Here is a 19,173-nt window from a genome sequence, read left to right on the forward strand (position 1 = left end):
ATTAATTAACTCAGACGTCAAGATTTTAGCCAAAGTGCTCGCCCGGAGACTGAACTCAGTTATCACCACCATTATTGGGGCAGATCAGACTGGATTCATCCCAGGACGATCAACATCCATAAATTTACGGAGACTGTTCACAAACCTGCAGGCCACTCATGATGTTGTAGGGACTAGAGCGGTGCTGGCCTTAGATGCACACAAGGCATTTGACTCGGTCGAATGGCCTTATTTAATGGAAGTCCTGGCGAAATTTGGGTTTGGAAATACCTTTATCAAGTGGGTTCAACTATTATATTCACAGCCTACTGCTAGGTTGCGGATAAATGCATCAGTAACCGATCCATTTCTGATTAAAAGGGGTACTAGGCAGGGTTGCCCTCTGTCACCGTTGCTATTTGCAATTGCGATAGAACCTCTGGCAGCACTGATAAGATCCAGTAGGGAAATAAAGGGACTGACGATTGGGGGCCTAGAAGAGAAAGTATCTTTATACGCTGACGACATGTTAATATACCTGGCGGACCCTCAGTCGTCACTCCCAACCCTGCTGGAAATTATTCGACAGTTCGGCCTTTTCTCAGGGTTTCAAGTTAATTGGGACAAATCCCTTATGTTTAAAATAGATCCGGATGCGGTGTTTACACCCCCTTCCTCTTGCCCGCTACAAATAGTCGACTCTTTCAGATATCTGGGGGTCATGATTCAACATCCTCTATCCTCTTATAGTAAATATAATCTAGACCCACTTATTAGCAGAATGAAGACCACACTGAAGACATGGACCAATCTTCCCCTAACGATATTAGGTAGGATAAATATCTTTAAAATGATATTCCTTCCACGTTTCCTATACATCCTATGCAATTCACCAGTATATATCACCAAAACTAAATTTAAAGAGATTGATTCTATTCTTATCACCTTCATATGGAAGGGGGGAATGGTGAGAATTGCAAAAAATACTCTTCAACTGCCGGTGTCGGAGGGAGGTTTGGCACTACCATGTCTTCAGACATACTACATAGCCGCACAACTGGTTCATGCCCATTGGTGGTTCTTCCCTGAAGCCAACAATGCGGCTACGTCCCTAGAAGCAGCCATACTCACCTCTTACGAATCCCTACAGTATCTGGTCCACCGTCTATCTCTCAGAGGGAGGGAAAGCACTAAAATCCTTGAAATGACTTTACGAATTCTTAAACTAACTAAAATGCTGCCAGACACTGAACATCGTATCTACTCCCCAAACACTCCATTATGGGGGAATCCAAATCTACAGGAATTCGCCCGTAGGACAGATGGAGAATACTGGTCGAAAAAAGGGGTAAAAACCATAATGCATTTATTCTCAAACAATACGTTTCGGTCATTTGAGGAATTTCGCCAGGACTACCAACTGCCACACACAGCCTATTTTCTTTATTTGCAAATACGCCACACAGCAACCACCCAGTTTGGGTTGCGTAATATGACTGTTCGATTATCTCCGCTAGAGCAATTATTAATAGATCCCTCCCATGACAAATTAATCTCCACATATTATAAAACTCTACTCCACACTACAACGCGCAGACTTAGTAACACGCTCACTAAATGGAAAGCTGATATCCCTGAGCTGACGGAGGATATCTGGCAGGACATACTTCCCCTCCAGGTCCCCTCTGTCATCTCTTCCAGGGACAGGGTCATACAGACCAAACTATTATATAGAGCATACTTCACGCCATCCTTATTATTTAAACTTAAAAAACTACCATCGGCAATGTGCTCCAGATGTAGCATCATGGAGGCCACCTTTTTCCACTTGATGTGGGAGTGCACCGAGATCAGGCGGTTCTGGTCAGGGGTCACTGCTTTTGTCAGTTCCTTGACTCAATTGCCTAATATCTGCAATCCCCTGAGATGCCTACTAGGATATGTGGATGATGAGAGTATATCCAAAAACAAGCAAACTTTCTTGAGAATTGTGTTATTTTATGCCAAAAAATCTATTACCATTCACTGGAAATCACAATCCCCACCTACGATAGCATTCTGGCTGACCATGGTTAATCAAGCCATACCATTATACAAATTAACATACGAAGCCAGAGGATGCCCAAAAAAATTTCACAAAATATGGGGTCTGTGGACTAACTCTGAAAACACTATCACACCTGCCATATAAAGCTAACAAAGAAATTCCAGTCAATGATACCAAGTTTATTAATAAAATTAAATAGACATATACAGCTGAACAATATGAAAACATGTATGCCAAATGTATACCATTGTCTTACACTCTGTACTGCAATGAGCAATGTTTGCTCGAAATATGTGTATTTATGTTCGTATGTTTGTCTTGTACCACAAAACCAAATAAAATTTACCTTTAAAAAAAAAAAAGACTTGCTTTGCTGACATTCCTTCTGGCTCCAAATCCTGCTTGCTGTTCAAAACGTCAGGGAGCCAGAGATGTGCGTATTAGGTTTGTCTGACTATCCGTTCCGGTTTACTTTTTTTATTATTATTAAACTAGTGTGATTTAACTGTACTTCTGTCTCAGTCTGATTCATGATTTCTGCCAGTTGGCGAAGGCCATGAATTCATAAGATGCAGTGAATCCACTTGTTGGTAATATTTTTTCCAGACTGGATGAGCAGGATCACCCACTGTGGCTGTTCCGGTACAACCTGTGTTGCAGGTCATCCCTGCTGCTGCTCTGCTGTCTCTGTGCAGGCACCCGTCTCGAGTATTACCTCTATAAGAGGTATGTCATGTTCCGTTCCGCTCCGCTTCCCCAGCGATTTGGGGCAATCCAGTCCAATGCAGAGGGCATCTCAACCAGGTTGACATGTACTTTGAGATGCTGCCCCAGGCTTTTCCCAAAGACAGAAGCAAAGTAGGTTTCGTGATATCTTTGCTTTCTGAGAGAGCCTTGGCCTGGGAAAACCCTCTATGGGAGACGCAAAAACTTGTTGTCTTGAGTCACCCTGAGTATGTGGCTTCTTTTAAAAGGGTATTTGACATTCCCACACGCTCCGTTTCTGCTGCCAAGTGCCTCATGTCCAAACAGTACGAGAACTGTTGACGATTACGCCATTGAATTCTGTACTCTGGCAGCAGAGGTTGCTTGGAACAATGAGACCCTCGTGGCTGCTTTTTATCATGGTCTCTTAGATACCATCAAGGATGAGATAGCCGCCCGAGATTTATCCACTGAGCTGTAGAAGTTGATCCCATTTGCCATCCTCATTGACTCCAGACTCAGAGAAAGACTCTTAAGGCACCCTTACGGAAGCCTCCTGTACATTTGTCTCCGAGCTTTGCAGTCCCACCCTTGCCTCCTGGTACCGAGTCGGTCAGTGAAGGTGAACTCATGCACTTGGGCTTCATGTGTCTCTCTGCGGAGAGAACCCTTAGGGGGAGGAAGAAAAAAAAAAAAAAAAGAGAGAAAAGCGCCTCTGAGTGCAGGTATTTATTATAACAACAAAAGGTAATCCACACTTACAGCAGAGTAAGAAGAAAACCGGCTACAAACGGGGTACAGCTCCAGTGACAGTCCCAGCGTCCATGGCGTGGATACGGCAGTGATGGCCGAAGAGATGGCTTCGATCCACAGGAGGAAGCAGACAGACCGCTACACTGGATGGAGGTCCCGTAATCCAAGACGAGGGCGTGTGACGTCACCGGGGTGAAGAGAACCACAACGCGTTTCTGAGAATGCGCAAAGCTCCCACTGGGCATGCGCGCTCCTTTATCAAGTGTCGGGGGGAGGAAGAGATTGTGCCTTTATTGTGGACAGGCAGGTCACTTTTTGAAGTCTTGTCCTACCCGTCTAGGGAATGCCCGAACCTTGAAGTCCCGTCATGGACAGACCTTAGGTGGCGTTGTTTCGTCCCCAGTTATCCAGAAGGATAAGCCCCTGGTTTTGGTTACCCTTTCTTGAGCTGAGTCATCTGTTGAGATACAAGCTATAATTGACTCCGGGGCTGCAGGCCTGTTCATTGATGCTGCCTTGGTATTGAAGCACTCAATTCCGCTGCAGCTGCGTGACACTCCACTTGCCATTGAGGCTCTTGACAGGAGACCTCTACAGCCTGCCCATGGTACTCATGAGACTGTTCCGTTGTCCATGACCGTAGGGCAGTGGTGTATTTAGGTTTTATGCTGCCCTAGGCCTGACTAAACGCATGCACCCCTCTAATTTAAATACGACCCACCCCATCCTGCTGAGGCCACACCCCTTCCTGTTTAAGACCCACCCTATCATCTGTAAACCACGCACCTTCCTCTTTAGGCTTATTTGGCACCTTTCAGGAGGGAACGGGTACCTGTTTCTGACAGGTACCCTTTCCCCACTTCCGGGAGACTGCGCTGTCCCCTCTGAAGTTTGCCCCCCCTCCACCTTCCTCCACTGGGCCATTCAGAAAGTGCAACGCGCTTCGCACATGTGCAGTAGGGAACCGGTCGGTTTCCCTTACCATGAATGATAGTGGTAAAACCCGAGAGCCAATTAAACGTAAGCAGCTACAGTATTTGTAGCTGCTGAGTTTTAATGCTATCACGGGGGGGGGGGTGTCTCACTGTGCCCATCAAACGCAGCCACTGTGCCCCATCAAACGCAGCCACTGTGCCCCATCAAACGCAGCCACTGTGCCCCATCAAACGCAGCCACTGTGCCCCATCAAACACAGCCACTGTGCCCCATCAAACACAGCCACTGTGCCCATCAAACACAGCCACTGTGCCCATCAATTGCAGCCATTGTGCCATCAATTGCAGCCATTGTGCCATCAATTGCAGCCATTGTGCCCATCAAACGCAGCCACTGTGCCCATCAAACATAGCCACTGTGTCCATCAAAAGGTAGCCACTGTGCCCAACAAATGCTAACACTGTGCCCAACAAATGCTAACACTGTGCCCAACAAATGCTAACACTGTGCCCAACAAATGCTAACACTGTGCCCATCAAATGTAGCCACTGTGCCCATCAAATGCAGCCACTGTGCCATCAAATGTAGCCACTGTGCCATCAAATGTAGCCACTGTGCCATCAAACGCAGCCACTGTGCCCATCAAATGCTAACACTGTGCCCATCAAATGCTAACACTGTGCCCATCAAATGCTAACACTGTGCCCATCAAATGCTAACACTGTGCCCATCAAATGCTAACACTGTGCCCATCAAACGTAGCCACTGTGCCCATCAAACGTAGCCACTGTGCCCATCAAATGCTGCCACTGCCAGTGCCCATAACACTGATATAATTTATTTAATCATTATACTTGCTGTCCTGGGGGTTTCCCTCGTGCTCCTCTCTCTCCTCCATCTGACGTCACAGCCAGATGCCGCCCCAGGGCCAAGGAGAAGATTTACTGCAGGGGAGGGTAGGCGGAGCTTAAGGCTCTACCTGTCACCTGCTGCTTATGGGGGCGCGAGTGACACACGCCGCCCCCCCGCATGAGAAAAACCCCCCCACCCGTCTTGCCGATTCCCGGCTGCCGCCTCCCGCACACATGCAGCCCACGGCGGCCGGCTTTCTGTAGCGGCGCCTTGGTGTATGGGCGTGCTTGGCAGAGAGTGGGGGGGGCGTGAAGTACATGCCCCCACCCTCTGCCAAGCACGCCCATACACCGCGGCGCCGCTACAGAAAGCCGGCCGCCGTGGGCTGCATGTGTGCGGGAGGCGGCAGCGGGAGTCGGGAATCGGCAAGACGAGTGGGGGGGCTTCCTCTCATGCGGGGGGGCGGCCCTTTTTGCCGCCCCCCACAAAGTGCCGCCCTAGGCCTAGGCCTTGTTGGCCTAGGCCAAAACACAGCCCTGCCGTAGGGGCTCTTCACCATGAGATAATCCAATTTCAAGTTATTTCCTCACCTAAGTTTCTGCTGGTTATTGGGTTGTCCTTGGTTACAGAGGCACAACCCCTCTTTTGATTGGCTCCATGCTGAGGTTCACTCCTGGGTCGCCACAATGCAGTAAGACATGCTTCCAGAAGGTAGCCAAGGTCCTGTGCACCTCTTCTCTCCTCCCTGCCGGAGGAGTACCGTGATTTTAGCGATGTCTTTGACGAAGGTCAAGCCAGTAGTTTGCCTCCACACTGGTCGTATGATTGCGAAATTGACCTTCAACCTGGTGCCATACACACGCACTTTCTCGAGGTTTCATCCGCAAATCCTCATCTCCTGCTGGTTTCTTCTTTGTGAAGAAGAAGAGTGGTGAACTGAGACCTTATATTGATTATAGGGGTCTCAATCGTTTCACAAATTAGAATGCCTATACGATTCCGTTGATTACCGCCTCAAGGGAGCAACGGCTTTTACGAAGCTTGATTTGAGACAGGCATACAATCTCATGAGGATTAAGGAGGGTGACAAGTAGAAAACTGTGTTTAATACCAGAACAGGCCATTATGAGTACCTCGTAATGCCTTTTGGCCTTTTTAAACGCCCCAGCAGTTTTCCAGGAATTTATCAACGGTGTCCTCCAAGATTTGTTGCAGTTATGTGTGGTGGTTCATCTTGATGATATCCTCATATTTTTCAAGTCCCTGGAGAGCCAGCACACAGATGTCATGTGCTTCAGAAACTGAGAGAACAATCTCTATTGTAAATTGGAGAAGTGCGAATTCCATTGTGAACAGGTAAATTCCTGGGTTATGTAATTTCCACTTCTGGTTTTTTGATGGACCCAGAGAAACTTTCAGCAGTCCTACAGTGGCCCCGACCCGTGGGTTTACGTCCTCTGCAGCGTTTTCTTGGCTTTGCCAACTATTATCGGAAGTTTATTCGTAACTTCTAGTCTCTGGTCAAGCCCCTGACTGATATGACCAGAAAGGACGGTAACCCACAGAGTTGGTCTCCGGAGTCCATTAAGGTCTTTGAGAGTGTCAAGGCTGCCTTTGTTTCTCCTCCTGTGTTGGCACATACTGATCCTACGTTACCTTTTATCCTTGATGTTGATGCTTCTGACACCCTTCTGTCTCAACGTCCTACCAAGAGATTGTCACCTGTGGAGGGGAATTACGAGATTAGTGACAGAAAGCTGTTGGCGATCATTTTAGCCCTGAAAGAATGGATACAGCTTCTCAAAGGAACCACTGTGCCGGTTCTCATTCTTACTGACCACATTCTTGTATGAGGCTAAACGCCTCTCTCCCAGAAGGGCTCTTTTCTTGTCAAGTTTCAATTACATTAACCCAGTGGCTTATGCATTAGACCTTCCTTTTAATATGCGTATCTCAAATGTATTTCATGCCTCCTTATTAAAACCTTTGGTCTGCAACCGCTTTACCACATCAGTGCCACACCCTCACCCTGTACAGGTTGAGAACCATGAGGAGTATGAAGTACAGTCCATTGTTGATGTAGGTTCCGTGGGTGGATACAGTACCTGGTGCATTGGAAAGGGTACAGTCTGGAGGAACGCTCTTGGGTCTCATCCTCAGACATACATGCCCCTGTGCTCCGTCGCGATTTCCATAGATGTATTCCCCTCAAGCCTGGTGGTCCTCCGAGCGTAGGGGTCATTAAGGAGGGGGTACTGTCAGGGCTGGGCTCAGCCCTTTCTTCCTCTGAGCTGGATGCTCAGCTGTTGGCTAATTGCCAGCTCCCATCTCTCCACAGTGCCTCACCTGTCGCTATCCTGCTCGGCAGTCCTGCCTACTTAAGCCGCCCAGCCCAGATGATCTCTGCCTTCGGCTTGGTTAACATCACAGAGACTATGTCCTGCGTTCCTGTTAAAGACTTGCTTGGATGACATTCCTTCTGGCACCAGATCCTGCTTGCTGTTCCACTACGTTGATCTCTGGCTTCCTGACTTTCTGGCTTGTCTGACTATCGGTTCCGGTTACCGAACTTTAGCTATTTTTTTATTACGTTTGTTCTATTTACTTTTATTATTAAACAAGTGTGATTTAACTGTACTTCTGTCTCTGTCTGATTCATGGTTTCTGACAATTACCAACTTTTGATAGGTCAGGTGCACAGGAGAGTAAGGGCTGAACTGGGTGAAGCTGAGGCGAAAGCTTCTAGCTACAATATGTTCTGACTAAAGACCCGCAGGTTTACAGTAAATTACAGGAAGCTACGGCTCGGGTTACTCTGTGTACCTCCCTGACCATGAGAAAATTGCTATATGTAAATCAGAGAATCTTTGGAGGGTGAACGCACGAGGAGGCTTTTGGCCTGGCTAGCACGTGAACAGTCTCCGGCCATGAATGTCCCTCGTATAAAGACCTCTACTGGCGAGATACTTACAGACTTGGGGCCCATTACAGATTGCTTTGCGGCCTTCTATGTGGAACTGTATACCTCAAAAGTTAATTATACCAAGGGCAACCTAAACACGCACTTAACCTTTGTTAACTTCCTGGTCCTGACTGACGAATATAGAGCCCACTTGGATTCATGGATGACCCTTAAAGAGGTTCAAACCGCCATTTCCTCCCTCCAGACTGGGAAAACACAGGGGCCGGACGGTTTTCCGGTGGCATTCTTTAAGAACTACAAGGAAGAGTTAGCTCCAGGTTACACTCAATGTTAGTGCATTCACTCAGGGAGGACTGGGACCGTTTGCCTCTGATTATGTCGGATGCAGTGGTTGCGGTAGTACCTAAAACGGGGAAAGACTTAGAACTGCGATTCCCCAGGGGGGCGGTCGCCTCCTTTAATGCTGAAAAAGCATTTGATTCTGTCGAAAGGGAATACCACTGGAAAGTATTGGAGTGTTTTGGATTCGGGACCAAGTTCATAGGTTGGATAAAACAGCTATACAGCAGTCCAGTGGCTAGAGTGAGGGTTAAACGGGGTACTATCATTTCCCTTCCCTCTCTCTAGAGGGACGAGACAGGGATGCCCACTCTCCCTGGTGTTATTTGCCCTGGCCGTTGAACCCTTGGCGATTCTTCTGCAGTGTGACCCTTGGGTGAAGGGTTTACGGGTAGGTCCCTTGCATGAAAAACTATCATTATATGCAGACGACGCACTATTGTATCTGCAGGATGCAGATTCTTCCCTACGAGCTCCCCTGCATTGCATGTTATAGATATATTCGGTAGGTTCTTGAGGGTCCGTATCACTTGGGGAAAATCAGTCCTTTTTGCCCTTCACCCCTCGGTTTTGCGTGGTGATACTCATACGCCATTACAGTGGGTGGAGGAATTTAAGTATCTGGGGATAAAAGTGCACAGTTCGTTGGATATCTATCTGGAGGATAATTTAGTACCCCTGATCTCCCAGTTTGCACGCAAGAATCGGACCTGGCGTACACTGCAGTTGTCGCCTGTGGGTAGTTAATTTAGTTAAAATGCTTTACGTACCAAAATGTCTTTATTTCTTTAGGAACACCCCGGACCCAGCGTCTAAGGCAACTTTTGTCTGACTGGATGGTATCATTACTTCATTTGTATGGGCGGGTAAGATCCCTCGATTGGCCAGAACAACGCTCCAATTGCCTCTCTCCCGGGGAGGTCTCACCCTCCCCAACCTGCAGATGTACTACTGGGCTGTGGTGCTAGTAACGGTTCACTGGTGGTTCAGTGAATCCACCCAAAACTCGGCAACTACACTTGAGGCGGCACTGCTAGGCTTCTATGATGCGCTGACTAATCTAGTTTATCGCAGACCTATGGCACATCTGAGGGTCACTGGACCTATGCACACTACGCTTCGTGTGTGGGTCCAAGCTAGAGGTATATATAGGACAAAGGGTACTTTTCGCCTATGGGGTAATAACCAATTGAGACACCTTACTCAGATCCCAGAACCTCAATTATGGGTGGCTAAGGGTATTGTTACTCTAAAACATGTTATCAAAGAGGGGAGAATCTCCTCTTTTGCTGCACTGAGGGACGGATTTGCTCTGCCTCCAAGTATGTCCTTCCGATATTTTCGGTTACGTCATGCACCTCGGGCTCAGTTTCGGGAACCTATCACTTTAGAGACTGATAAGGATTGAGAGGCTGTTGATGTCGAGACTGATGGACAAACCCCCGATCCTCCTTATATATTAATTTGACAGACTCATATATCCAAACCTCTAGTAAAACATTTGACAGGTGGAAAATTGATATACCGGAGCTTACTACTGATGACTGGGAGGACTGTGTAGACTCTTATATAGGGACAATGATTTCAGCCAGGGATTGCTTTATAAAGTTAAAGTTCCGCCACAGGGTTTATTATACCCCTCAGAGCTAAGCTGTGGGTAAATAACTGCCAACCTCTACCTGCACACGCTGTTCGTCCTCTACTGGAACCTTTTTTCACATGGTGTGGCAATGCCCAGCTATCCGCTTGTACTGGGAATCTGTAATTGCAGATCTGAACGAGCTCTGCAACTGGTTTCTACAGCTTGACCCTCGCCTGGCGTTGCTGGTCATTATGGAAGCTATTGTAGCCTCTAGATATAAGAAACTATGTCAATTTTACACTCTACTATGCACGCAGAGAGATTCTCCTTGGGTGGAAGCAACCCAATCCACCGACACTTATTAGTTGGGTGTCTGCGGTTAATGCAGTTTTACCGCTGTATAAATTGACCTATGAAAGCAGAAACTGTCCAAAAAAGTTTGATAAGGTGTGGTCCACGTGGATTGATGCTCACGGTCCAGCTGAATCTCTGAATAGATAAACTTTTTCCGTTCTTGAAATAGAATTTGATGTGGTGTGGTGGCGCTTTCCTCTTATTCCTCAGTCCTTTTTTATGGATCCTTCTGCCCTGCCCCTTCTCTGCCCCCCCCCTCCCACCCCACCCCACCCCACCCGACTCTAGGCTGGGACCCCCTCTCCCTTTGCAGTTTTAAAGCATTTGAGATCATTTTAGTTGAGCAGTCTATCAGTTTCTGCGCTTCTTTAGGTTTTCCCCTCTCAAATCAACTTTTTAATGAAAGTACGCTGTTCTGCTGACAACGTCTGGAAAGACCCATTTTACTCAGATTTTCAGAGAGAAATGCACTACACCCAGCATGTACCTGCCTTCATCCTTAAATAAGGGTCACCTTTTTTTATACCTGTTTTTCACAGACTGAATGACCTCATTAATTGAACTCCACACTGCTATTATTTTGAACACACCCCTTTAAATTAATGATTCAATTACACAGAATCAGCAGCATGCATGTCAAGACTGTTGGGTATGTTGGTTTTCTATTACTCTACTACACCTACTAATAAATTATTTGCCACGTAGAAATATAATTTAAAAGAAAAACAGCAATTGATCTGATTAGTGAAGTTGGACTGCTATTATTTTGAACACAACTATACATACTGAACATGTAATATTTCCTCTACTAAAGTGCCAGCAGATATTTAATTTGTAAAAATTAAAAGGGCTGCATAAGTTCATATGGCAAATGCATTCAACAGGCATACTTTTCTGTATAAAATGACTGTCTAGCCAGGCCTTAGGAGTTACTCGCACCAGTTGCCCCATCCAACCCCTACCTTGCCCCGCTAAACGCACCCTCATAAATTATCTAATGAAATTACATTGTTAATTCTTTTTTTAACTTAATTCTGCATAAAACATTTAACAATTTGATCAGTGCCCATGAATGCAGCCCATCTCTGCATGGGAATCACAGGGAGGAGAGCCGGCCAAGATCACTGAGGATCTCCCGCTGTGACAAGGCTTGTATCTAAAACGCAGTCCGCTGTCAAACAAAGTTCCGCCTCCTGGATCGGCTCCTATGATACACATCACACTACTTCAATTCCCGGCATTGGACTAGTGTGCTGTCTATCATAAGAGCCAGTCTAGGAGGTGGGACAGCGGCGGGCGTTTCAGATACAAGCTGCGTCAGAAAAGGTGTTCCACTCTGCGATCCAGCCGGCTCTACTCTCCCTTCCCCAGTTTCCTGGCTTCGCTAGGAGGAGAATCATCTCCCTTCAAAGCCCACCTGCCGGCGGCACCCCCCTCCAATGTGGCTTCACACTCGTCCTAGGCCAATTTCCACCTGCCAAATGGCAGCAGGCGAGTGGAAATTTTGAGGGCTGGTCTATGTATAGTAAGAACATACTTACAAGTTTTAAAACTGCTCTCTTTTCACTTTTAATTGATTTCTTCAGTTCCTTAGCATGCCTCTTCTGCGCTTTTTTCTTGGCAATTAATATAGTGTTTGGATCAATTCCAGTCTTTCAGGCAAAACAAAATGTTATTAGTAATACGTTAAGACAAATCAATGATTCAATTTAGTTTAAAATATAGAACACATGTAGTATGGATTTGTCTAAATCCATACTCCTGTAGGTAAAAGTTATGCTACTATAATAATAGCTATCCTCACTAAAAGTAAGGTAGAACACATTGCTGCCATTTATTTTCAGCTGTGAACACTGGGGGTAAAAGTGCCAGCAGTGTAGGTTACTATGCAATCACTCACATTGTGTTTTTCAGCTTTGAACACTCAGGGTAGGGTCAGTGAAGTAGGTTACTATGTCCTTTGCAACCTCTCACTTTATCTGTAAACACTGGAAATGAAGTGGCAGGGGAACAGGTTACTATGACCTATACAATCCTGTACTCATGTCTTCAAACTGTAAACTGGAAGTAAAGTGCCAGCTAAGCAGGTTACTATGTCCTGTGCAATTCCTCACTCCTTAACCACTTCCATACCAGGCCTATTCTGGCACTCCTCTCCTACATGTAAAAATCATAATTTTTTTGATATAAAAAATTACCCAGAACCACCCAAACATTATATATGTTTTTTATCAGACACCCTAGGGAATAAAAAAAACAAAACAAAAGTTAGACCAATTGTTTTGTATAATGTGAAATTATGCTATTGATATTATGCCGAGTAAATAGATACCCAACATGTCACACTTTAAAAATTGCGCACACTCATGGAAGGGTGCCAAACTTCCGTAGGCGACGCTTTAACATTTTTTTTTACAGGTTACCAGTTTAGCGTTACAGAGGTCGTCTAGTGCTAGAATTGTTGCTCTCGCTCCAACGCACGCTGTGATATCATGTGTGGTTTGAACGGCGTTTACATATGTGGGCGGTGCTTACATGTGCGTTCACTTCTGTGCGCGAGCACATGGGGACGGGGGCACTTAAAATTTTATTTTTTTAGCGTTTTTTTTTTTTTTTTCTCTTGAATTTTTTTTTTTGATCACTTTTATTCCCATTAAAACATCCCTTGTAATAGGAATGGTGCATGACAGGTCCTCTTTATGGAGAGAGATGGGGTCTATAAGACTCCACATCTCTCCTCCAGGCTGGAAAGCATGAGCTCAAAAAAAAAAAAAAAAATGTAACGATCACATGCTTTCCAGCCACAATCATCGCTTTGTTTACAACCGTGGCCCGGACGTGACGTCATAACGTCGCGACAGGGCCTCCGACATTCAGAGATGACTGGTGACCATCTGGTCACCGGAAATCTCTATGCTTGTCATCCAGCGGTGGCGGATTCTGCTGTAAAAAGACTCATATCTTTTGGCCATGAACACTGAAAAGTCACCAGAGCAGGTTACAATATGCTATGCCATTGCATGTCTTGGCTGTGTCCTATGCAATCTCTCTCCGATTCATGCCTTTCAGCTATAAACACTGGGGGGTAAAGTGTCAGCGAAGCAGGTTACTGTGTCCTAAGAAATTAGTGAGTGAAATTGCATAGAAGTATAATTCAGGTAAATAGGATATTGAATACTCTACCTTTTTTCTCAAAGCAGAAACATAAAGCTCGCTGTTTGCAAAGTACAAGGAGGTGTTGGCCTGAAATATTTTCATACCAGGGATTTCTTTGGTCTAGAAAACAGTATGTTCATCAAAAGATTAATAGTAGCAAACTTACAGTTGACTAGACACACTATCAGTGTACTTTTAAATGAACAGTAACATTGCAGCATGCAATAGCCTATGTACAATCGAAAAAAAATAAAATAATGTACAGCATTTTCCAATGCATAAAGAATAGTAAATGTAAAAAATGTAAAAGCAGACTTTAACCAAAAACTTTAAGTGTATAGTCTAAATGTATTCCCAAACCTGCCTCTCTTACTCTATAGTATGGCTCATCATTATATCTTTCTTTTATGGTTTTGATCTAGAGGGAAACAGCTTTTATCGTTCCAGGTAACATTACCAAGGGTAGCCCCCGGGAGCTTATTCCTAATAACATAGGGATACCCACATAACTACACCTCTAAGAGCCCCTTTCCTGTGCACAGTGAGCAGGCAGGGCAGGCTCTTGGTAGTCAAAGCAACAACATCGTTTTGCTGGAAAATAAACCACTATTCAGTTTAAGCCCCCAAACTCCTGTATCACCTCCCATCTAGACTATAAACGAGCAATGGTCATGTCCTCATGGGCTCCTTTTCAACAAGTCTCTGGGACAGCCAAGTTCTATATACATACTTGCAACAATCTCTGGAGATTGAGTGTCAGTGCCGGCATTCCCACCTTAAGCTTAATTACTGCTATGGTACAGGAAGCTAGTGTAAAGATGTGTTAGGCAATTATACAGTACAAATAGAATTTTACATTTTTTTTTACTATTGCAAGCGTTATTTAACTTTGGGTTCATATCAAATTGCATTAAACTAAAGTACTGTTTATCTTAACTGGCGAGGCCAAAAGGTATGGAGGTAAATGAGTGAGAAAATGCTTTTAAAATTTTGCTGGCTACTTTAAAAATTTCACTATATAAAATCTGAATATTTAGGGTGCACAGCCATAACTTCGTTACGAATATAGATATAGTGAGGCTGATTTACTAAAGGATTTGAGAATCACATATAAAATGCGTGAATATTGCATGAAAATTCTTAAATCATTTGGTAAATCAGCCTTAGTATATACCAGGGATATTGAATTACAATTCGCCGAGGTCCGAGCAGTAAAGTTTTCTTCTAGCAGAGGTCCAAATATCATGTTGGTTCCCTGCCACGCATTTTAGCGTACGCCAATCCATATGTTGCTGCAGCACCATGCGGCTTGGTGCTGCGCAATAAAAAAAACTAAAAAAAAAAAAAAATAAATAAAGTCAAGGACTTCTTTCTCTGTTTCTTGTGGGTAATGCAGCCCATTAAAATGGGCTGATCCACCCATGATGTGTGCACCTAATGCACAGATCTTAACCCATTCTTATATCAGCTTCCTCAGTGCACATTACAATCCCCTCCCCCTTCACATCAAGATCCCCTCTTGAGGAGAGTCCCCAGTTCCCCCTTTACATTATCCCCTCTACTCCTTCCACAGTAGTGTCCTCACACTTCCTTAACTGTAACCTCCATTAACAGTACTGTTCTCTTCTCCTATTTACATCATAACCCCACACTCCTGTCCTCAGTCTCCTGCCCCACACATCACTGCAATCCTCCGGAATCCTCCCCCCAGATTCAGTTGTTAGCGTCCAACTTCACCCCCCCTCACTGTCCTACGTTACACAGACAGATCGAAGGGAAGCACAGCATGTCAGGCAGGAGTTGCAGGGAGAAAGGTGGGACAGTTCTGGATGGAGGGCGGAGCTGCCCGAAGTTAACAAACAGGTGATTAGCTGCTAGGATGAAGGACAGTCCTAGCAGTCAATCATCTGTTTGTTAACCTCGGGCTGCTCCGCCATCTATCGAGAACTATCCTGCCTCACACTATGGACTCTGAGGATTACAGAGTGACGGTAGGAAGAAAAGGCTCCTAAATGACAGTACCGCGGCGGTCCGAAAGGCAGAGTGCCGCGGTCCACATTTGGCCCACGGTCTGCCATTTAGTGATGCCCAGTATATATTGTAGGTAGGTATGTTCCCACTGCTCTTCCCTTCTTCTGAGTCACATAGTGTAGTAAAATGGGACTGAGTGATATTTTAACACTGCAGAAATAAAAGCTATATTTAAAAAGGTATGATGCTAAATCAGGTAGGGTTTCCTCCTGTAATTAAAGTAGATATTATAATAAATATTAAACAACAAATTGTAAATAAATAAATACATTCATAGATGTACTAAAAGGTTCTTTACTTCAGATTTGCTTACAGTTGAGATAAAAGCACCTGCAAATACTTTGATAGCATGTTATTTGTAAATAAGAAAAAAATTGCGCTAAATAAAGTCCAGAGTGAATCGCATATATGAGTAATATAAAAAAGTCACAAATAAATGTAAACCCTGCTCACATCCATTTTTATGAAATCAAAATATATGAAACACCATGTGAAATCAAGGCTTACCAGATGGCAAGCCAAACTTGCAATTGGCCTTAACCCCAGCCTGGGTGATGGATCTTTAAAATCAGGAAATAAAATTCTTCCACCGCAAATTGTATTCAGACGGTGTGCCCAAAAAAGACAGTTGGCTAATAACCGAGCTTGGGTTGATAGTCGAACTTTGTGAAGTGTAGACCTCCCCATCTCCTCAGCGTGGGTTGACGAGAGTGCCAAATTTTCAAATGTAAACAAAAATATACATAGCGTGATACCGTCAAGGTGAAAAATAAATAAATAATATAAAATAAAAATAGTGCTCCTTGCTATTATGAACAGCCAAGGTGAAAAATTAAAATCTAAAAAAAAAAAATTCTATCAAATTATAAAAAATTAAAAAATATTAAACACCCAGTGAAAAGGATGAAATTAGGGTGCCCTATCACCGAACAAGAGATCTCCTTACCAGACCAGGAGCAGACCAGGCCACCTATTGATAAGTAAGTTGTTTTCTGCATCCCCCCCCCCCCCCTTGCCGAATGTACCCCTCCATGTTCATCCTCTCATGGAGTTGGAAGACCCTGAATTCTGAATGGCTATATGCTCCATATTTCTGAGAACAAGGGACACTTCGCATTGAATTGTTGACGATATTACACTATTGGTCCACATATATCTCTTTTCGGTATCATCTGATGTTTAATGTGGCTCCGGGTGATCCTTCCCCCATCTGCTGAGCGATCGATCTGCACCTCATATAAGTCCTATATCGTAACCTGGCATCCTGTTGGTGTGTTACCTGCATAGTCTAACTTTATATCTGGTAAGGAGGCTCTCTGTATGGTGACGGCCCCACTCGTATTGGTTTGCTCACTGGATGGATTCTCTGCCTTTATTATCTATGTACGGTCTTTTTGCTTATCTGGTAAGGAGATCTCTTGTTCAGTGATAGGGCACCCTAATTTCATCCTTTTCACTGGGTGTTTAATTAATATTTTTTAATTTTTAATTATTTATAATTTGATAGAACTTTTTTTTTTTTAGATTTAAATTTAATTGTTCACCTTGGCTGTTCATAATAGCAAGGAGCACTATTTTTATTTTATATTATTTATTTATTTTTCACCTTGACGGTATCACGCTATGTATATTTTTGTTTTTTACATTTGAAAATTTGGCACTCTCATCAACCCACGCTGAGGAGACGGGGAGGTCTACACTTCACAAAGTTTGACTATCAACCCAAGCTCGGTTATTAGCCAACTGTCTTTTTTGGGCACACCGTCTGAATACAATTTGCGGTGGAAGAATTTTATTTCCTGATTTAAAGATCCATCACCCAGGCTGGGGTTAAGGCCAATTGCAAGTTTGGCTTGCCATCTGGTAAGCCTTGATTTCACATGGTGTTTCATATATTTTGATTTCATAAAAATCGATGTGAGCAGGGTTTACATTTATTTGGGACTTTTTTATATTACTCATATATGCGATTCACTCTGGACTTTATTTAGCGCGATTTTTTCTTATTTATAGTTTTGTGTTTTCACATTAATTGCAGCTTGGTTGGGGAGCTTGGTCCACCCGTTTTGGTACTGGATTGGCGCAGTTTTTTCCTTTTTTAGCATGTTATTTGTACCTATAAAACAAAATATACTCTCTTATAAAAAGATAGTATTAACAGCGCTAATAAAGTTTTCAAAAAGGTCTATGGCTAGTAAATACAATAGCACTAAACTCTCGAATGAACGAGAGTAAATATAAACATAAAATTAATAATCATAAAACAGAAAGTTCAATGCAGTGGCATGAGAACCAATAATCCTAAATCGATCGTTCCTAAGATACCAGCGATAGCATATGATATACCAGCGGTAGTATGTGAACACCACTTGTATCCACTGCATAAACTCAAGATTTTCTTATAGACAGTTCATTGCATACAGCGGACCACAGTCAAGATAAGGGATTGTATTTCTTCTGGAGTGCACATATCCATGGGTAACTAAACCATCACCACATCACCGCGTGAATATCCCCTATGGATGTAAGCTTACCAGAGGTAAGAAAAAGACAAGCCTGTCATCTCCTTTCTCCCTTAGATCGGCTCTCCCACCATCAGAATCCCTCAGTCAAGATAATGCAATGTCATGGTAAACACCTTAATGGAGTGAAAAATGTCCAATGGTTGTCAGTTTGTTCTTAGAGATGTGACCGTTCTATCCAATCGTCAAGTTGTGAATCAGAATCCCAGCCGTGCTGAACGTCCGGATATACCCACAAGGGTCCGAAGGCTACGCCCCCAGCGTCTTGTATGGGCGGTGATGCCTGGGCGTCCAAGAGACATCCACCATCCAGGCATCTGTGCACCCCCTTTGATGGTGGATGTCTCTTGGACGCCCAAGCGTCACCACCCATACATGACGCTGGGGGCGTAGCCTTCGGACCCTTGTGGGTATATCCGGACGTTCAGCACGGCTGGGATTCTGATTCACAACTTGACGATTGGATAGAGTGGTCACATCTCTAAGAACAAACTGACAACCATTGGACATTTTTCACTCCATTAAGGTGTTTACCATGACATTGCATTATCTTGACTGAGGAGGACTGAGGGATTCTGATGGTGGGAGAGCCGATCTAAGGGAGAAAGGAGATGACAGGCTTGTCTTTTTCTTACCTCTGGTAAGCTTACATCCATAGGGGATATTCACGCGGTGATGTGGTGATGGTTTAGTTACCCATGGATATGTGCACACCAGAAGAAATACAATCCTTGTCTTGACTGTGGTCCGCTGTATGCAATGAACTGTCTACAAGAAAATCTTGAGTTTATGCAGTGGATACAAGTGGTGTTCACATACTACCGCTGGTATATCATATGCTATCGCTGGTATCTTAGGAACGATCGATTTGGGATTATTGGTTCTCATGCCACTGCATTGAACTTTCTGTTTTATGGATTATTAATTTTATGTTTATATTTACTCTCGTTCATTCGAGAGTTTAGTGCTATTGTATTTACTAGCCAAAGACCTT

General features: G+C 44.3%; 1 protein-coding gene across 5 annotated transcripts in view; it reads right to left on the reverse strand.

Moving 5' to 3' along the window:
- The window catches only part of SLC26A5 (solute carrier family 26 member 5), a 149,898-nt gene that overhangs the window by 34,010 nt on the left and 96,715 nt on the right, over positions 1-19,173 (reverse strand). For all 5 annotated transcript variants that reach the window (XM_073619613.1, XM_073619610.1, XM_073619612.1 and 2 more), the window contains 2 exons: positions 13,654-13,746; positions 12,012-12,122 (listed from right to left, as the gene is read on the reverse strand). In XM_073619613.1, coding sequence (XP_073475714.1) covers positions 12,012-12,122; positions 13,654-13,746 — 204 coding nt within the window. Of the gene's footprint in view, positions 1-12,011; positions 12,123-13,653; positions 13,747-19,173 lie in introns of those variants that run through there.

This window comes from Aquarana catesbeiana, linkage group LG03 (assembly GCF_042186555.1).
Source record: "Aquarana catesbeiana isolate 2022-GZ linkage group LG03, ASM4218655v1, whole genome shotgun sequence".
In the NCBI taxonomy this organism is placed as follows: Eukaryota; Metazoa; Chordata; class Amphibia; order Anura; family Ranidae; genus Aquarana; species Aquarana catesbeiana.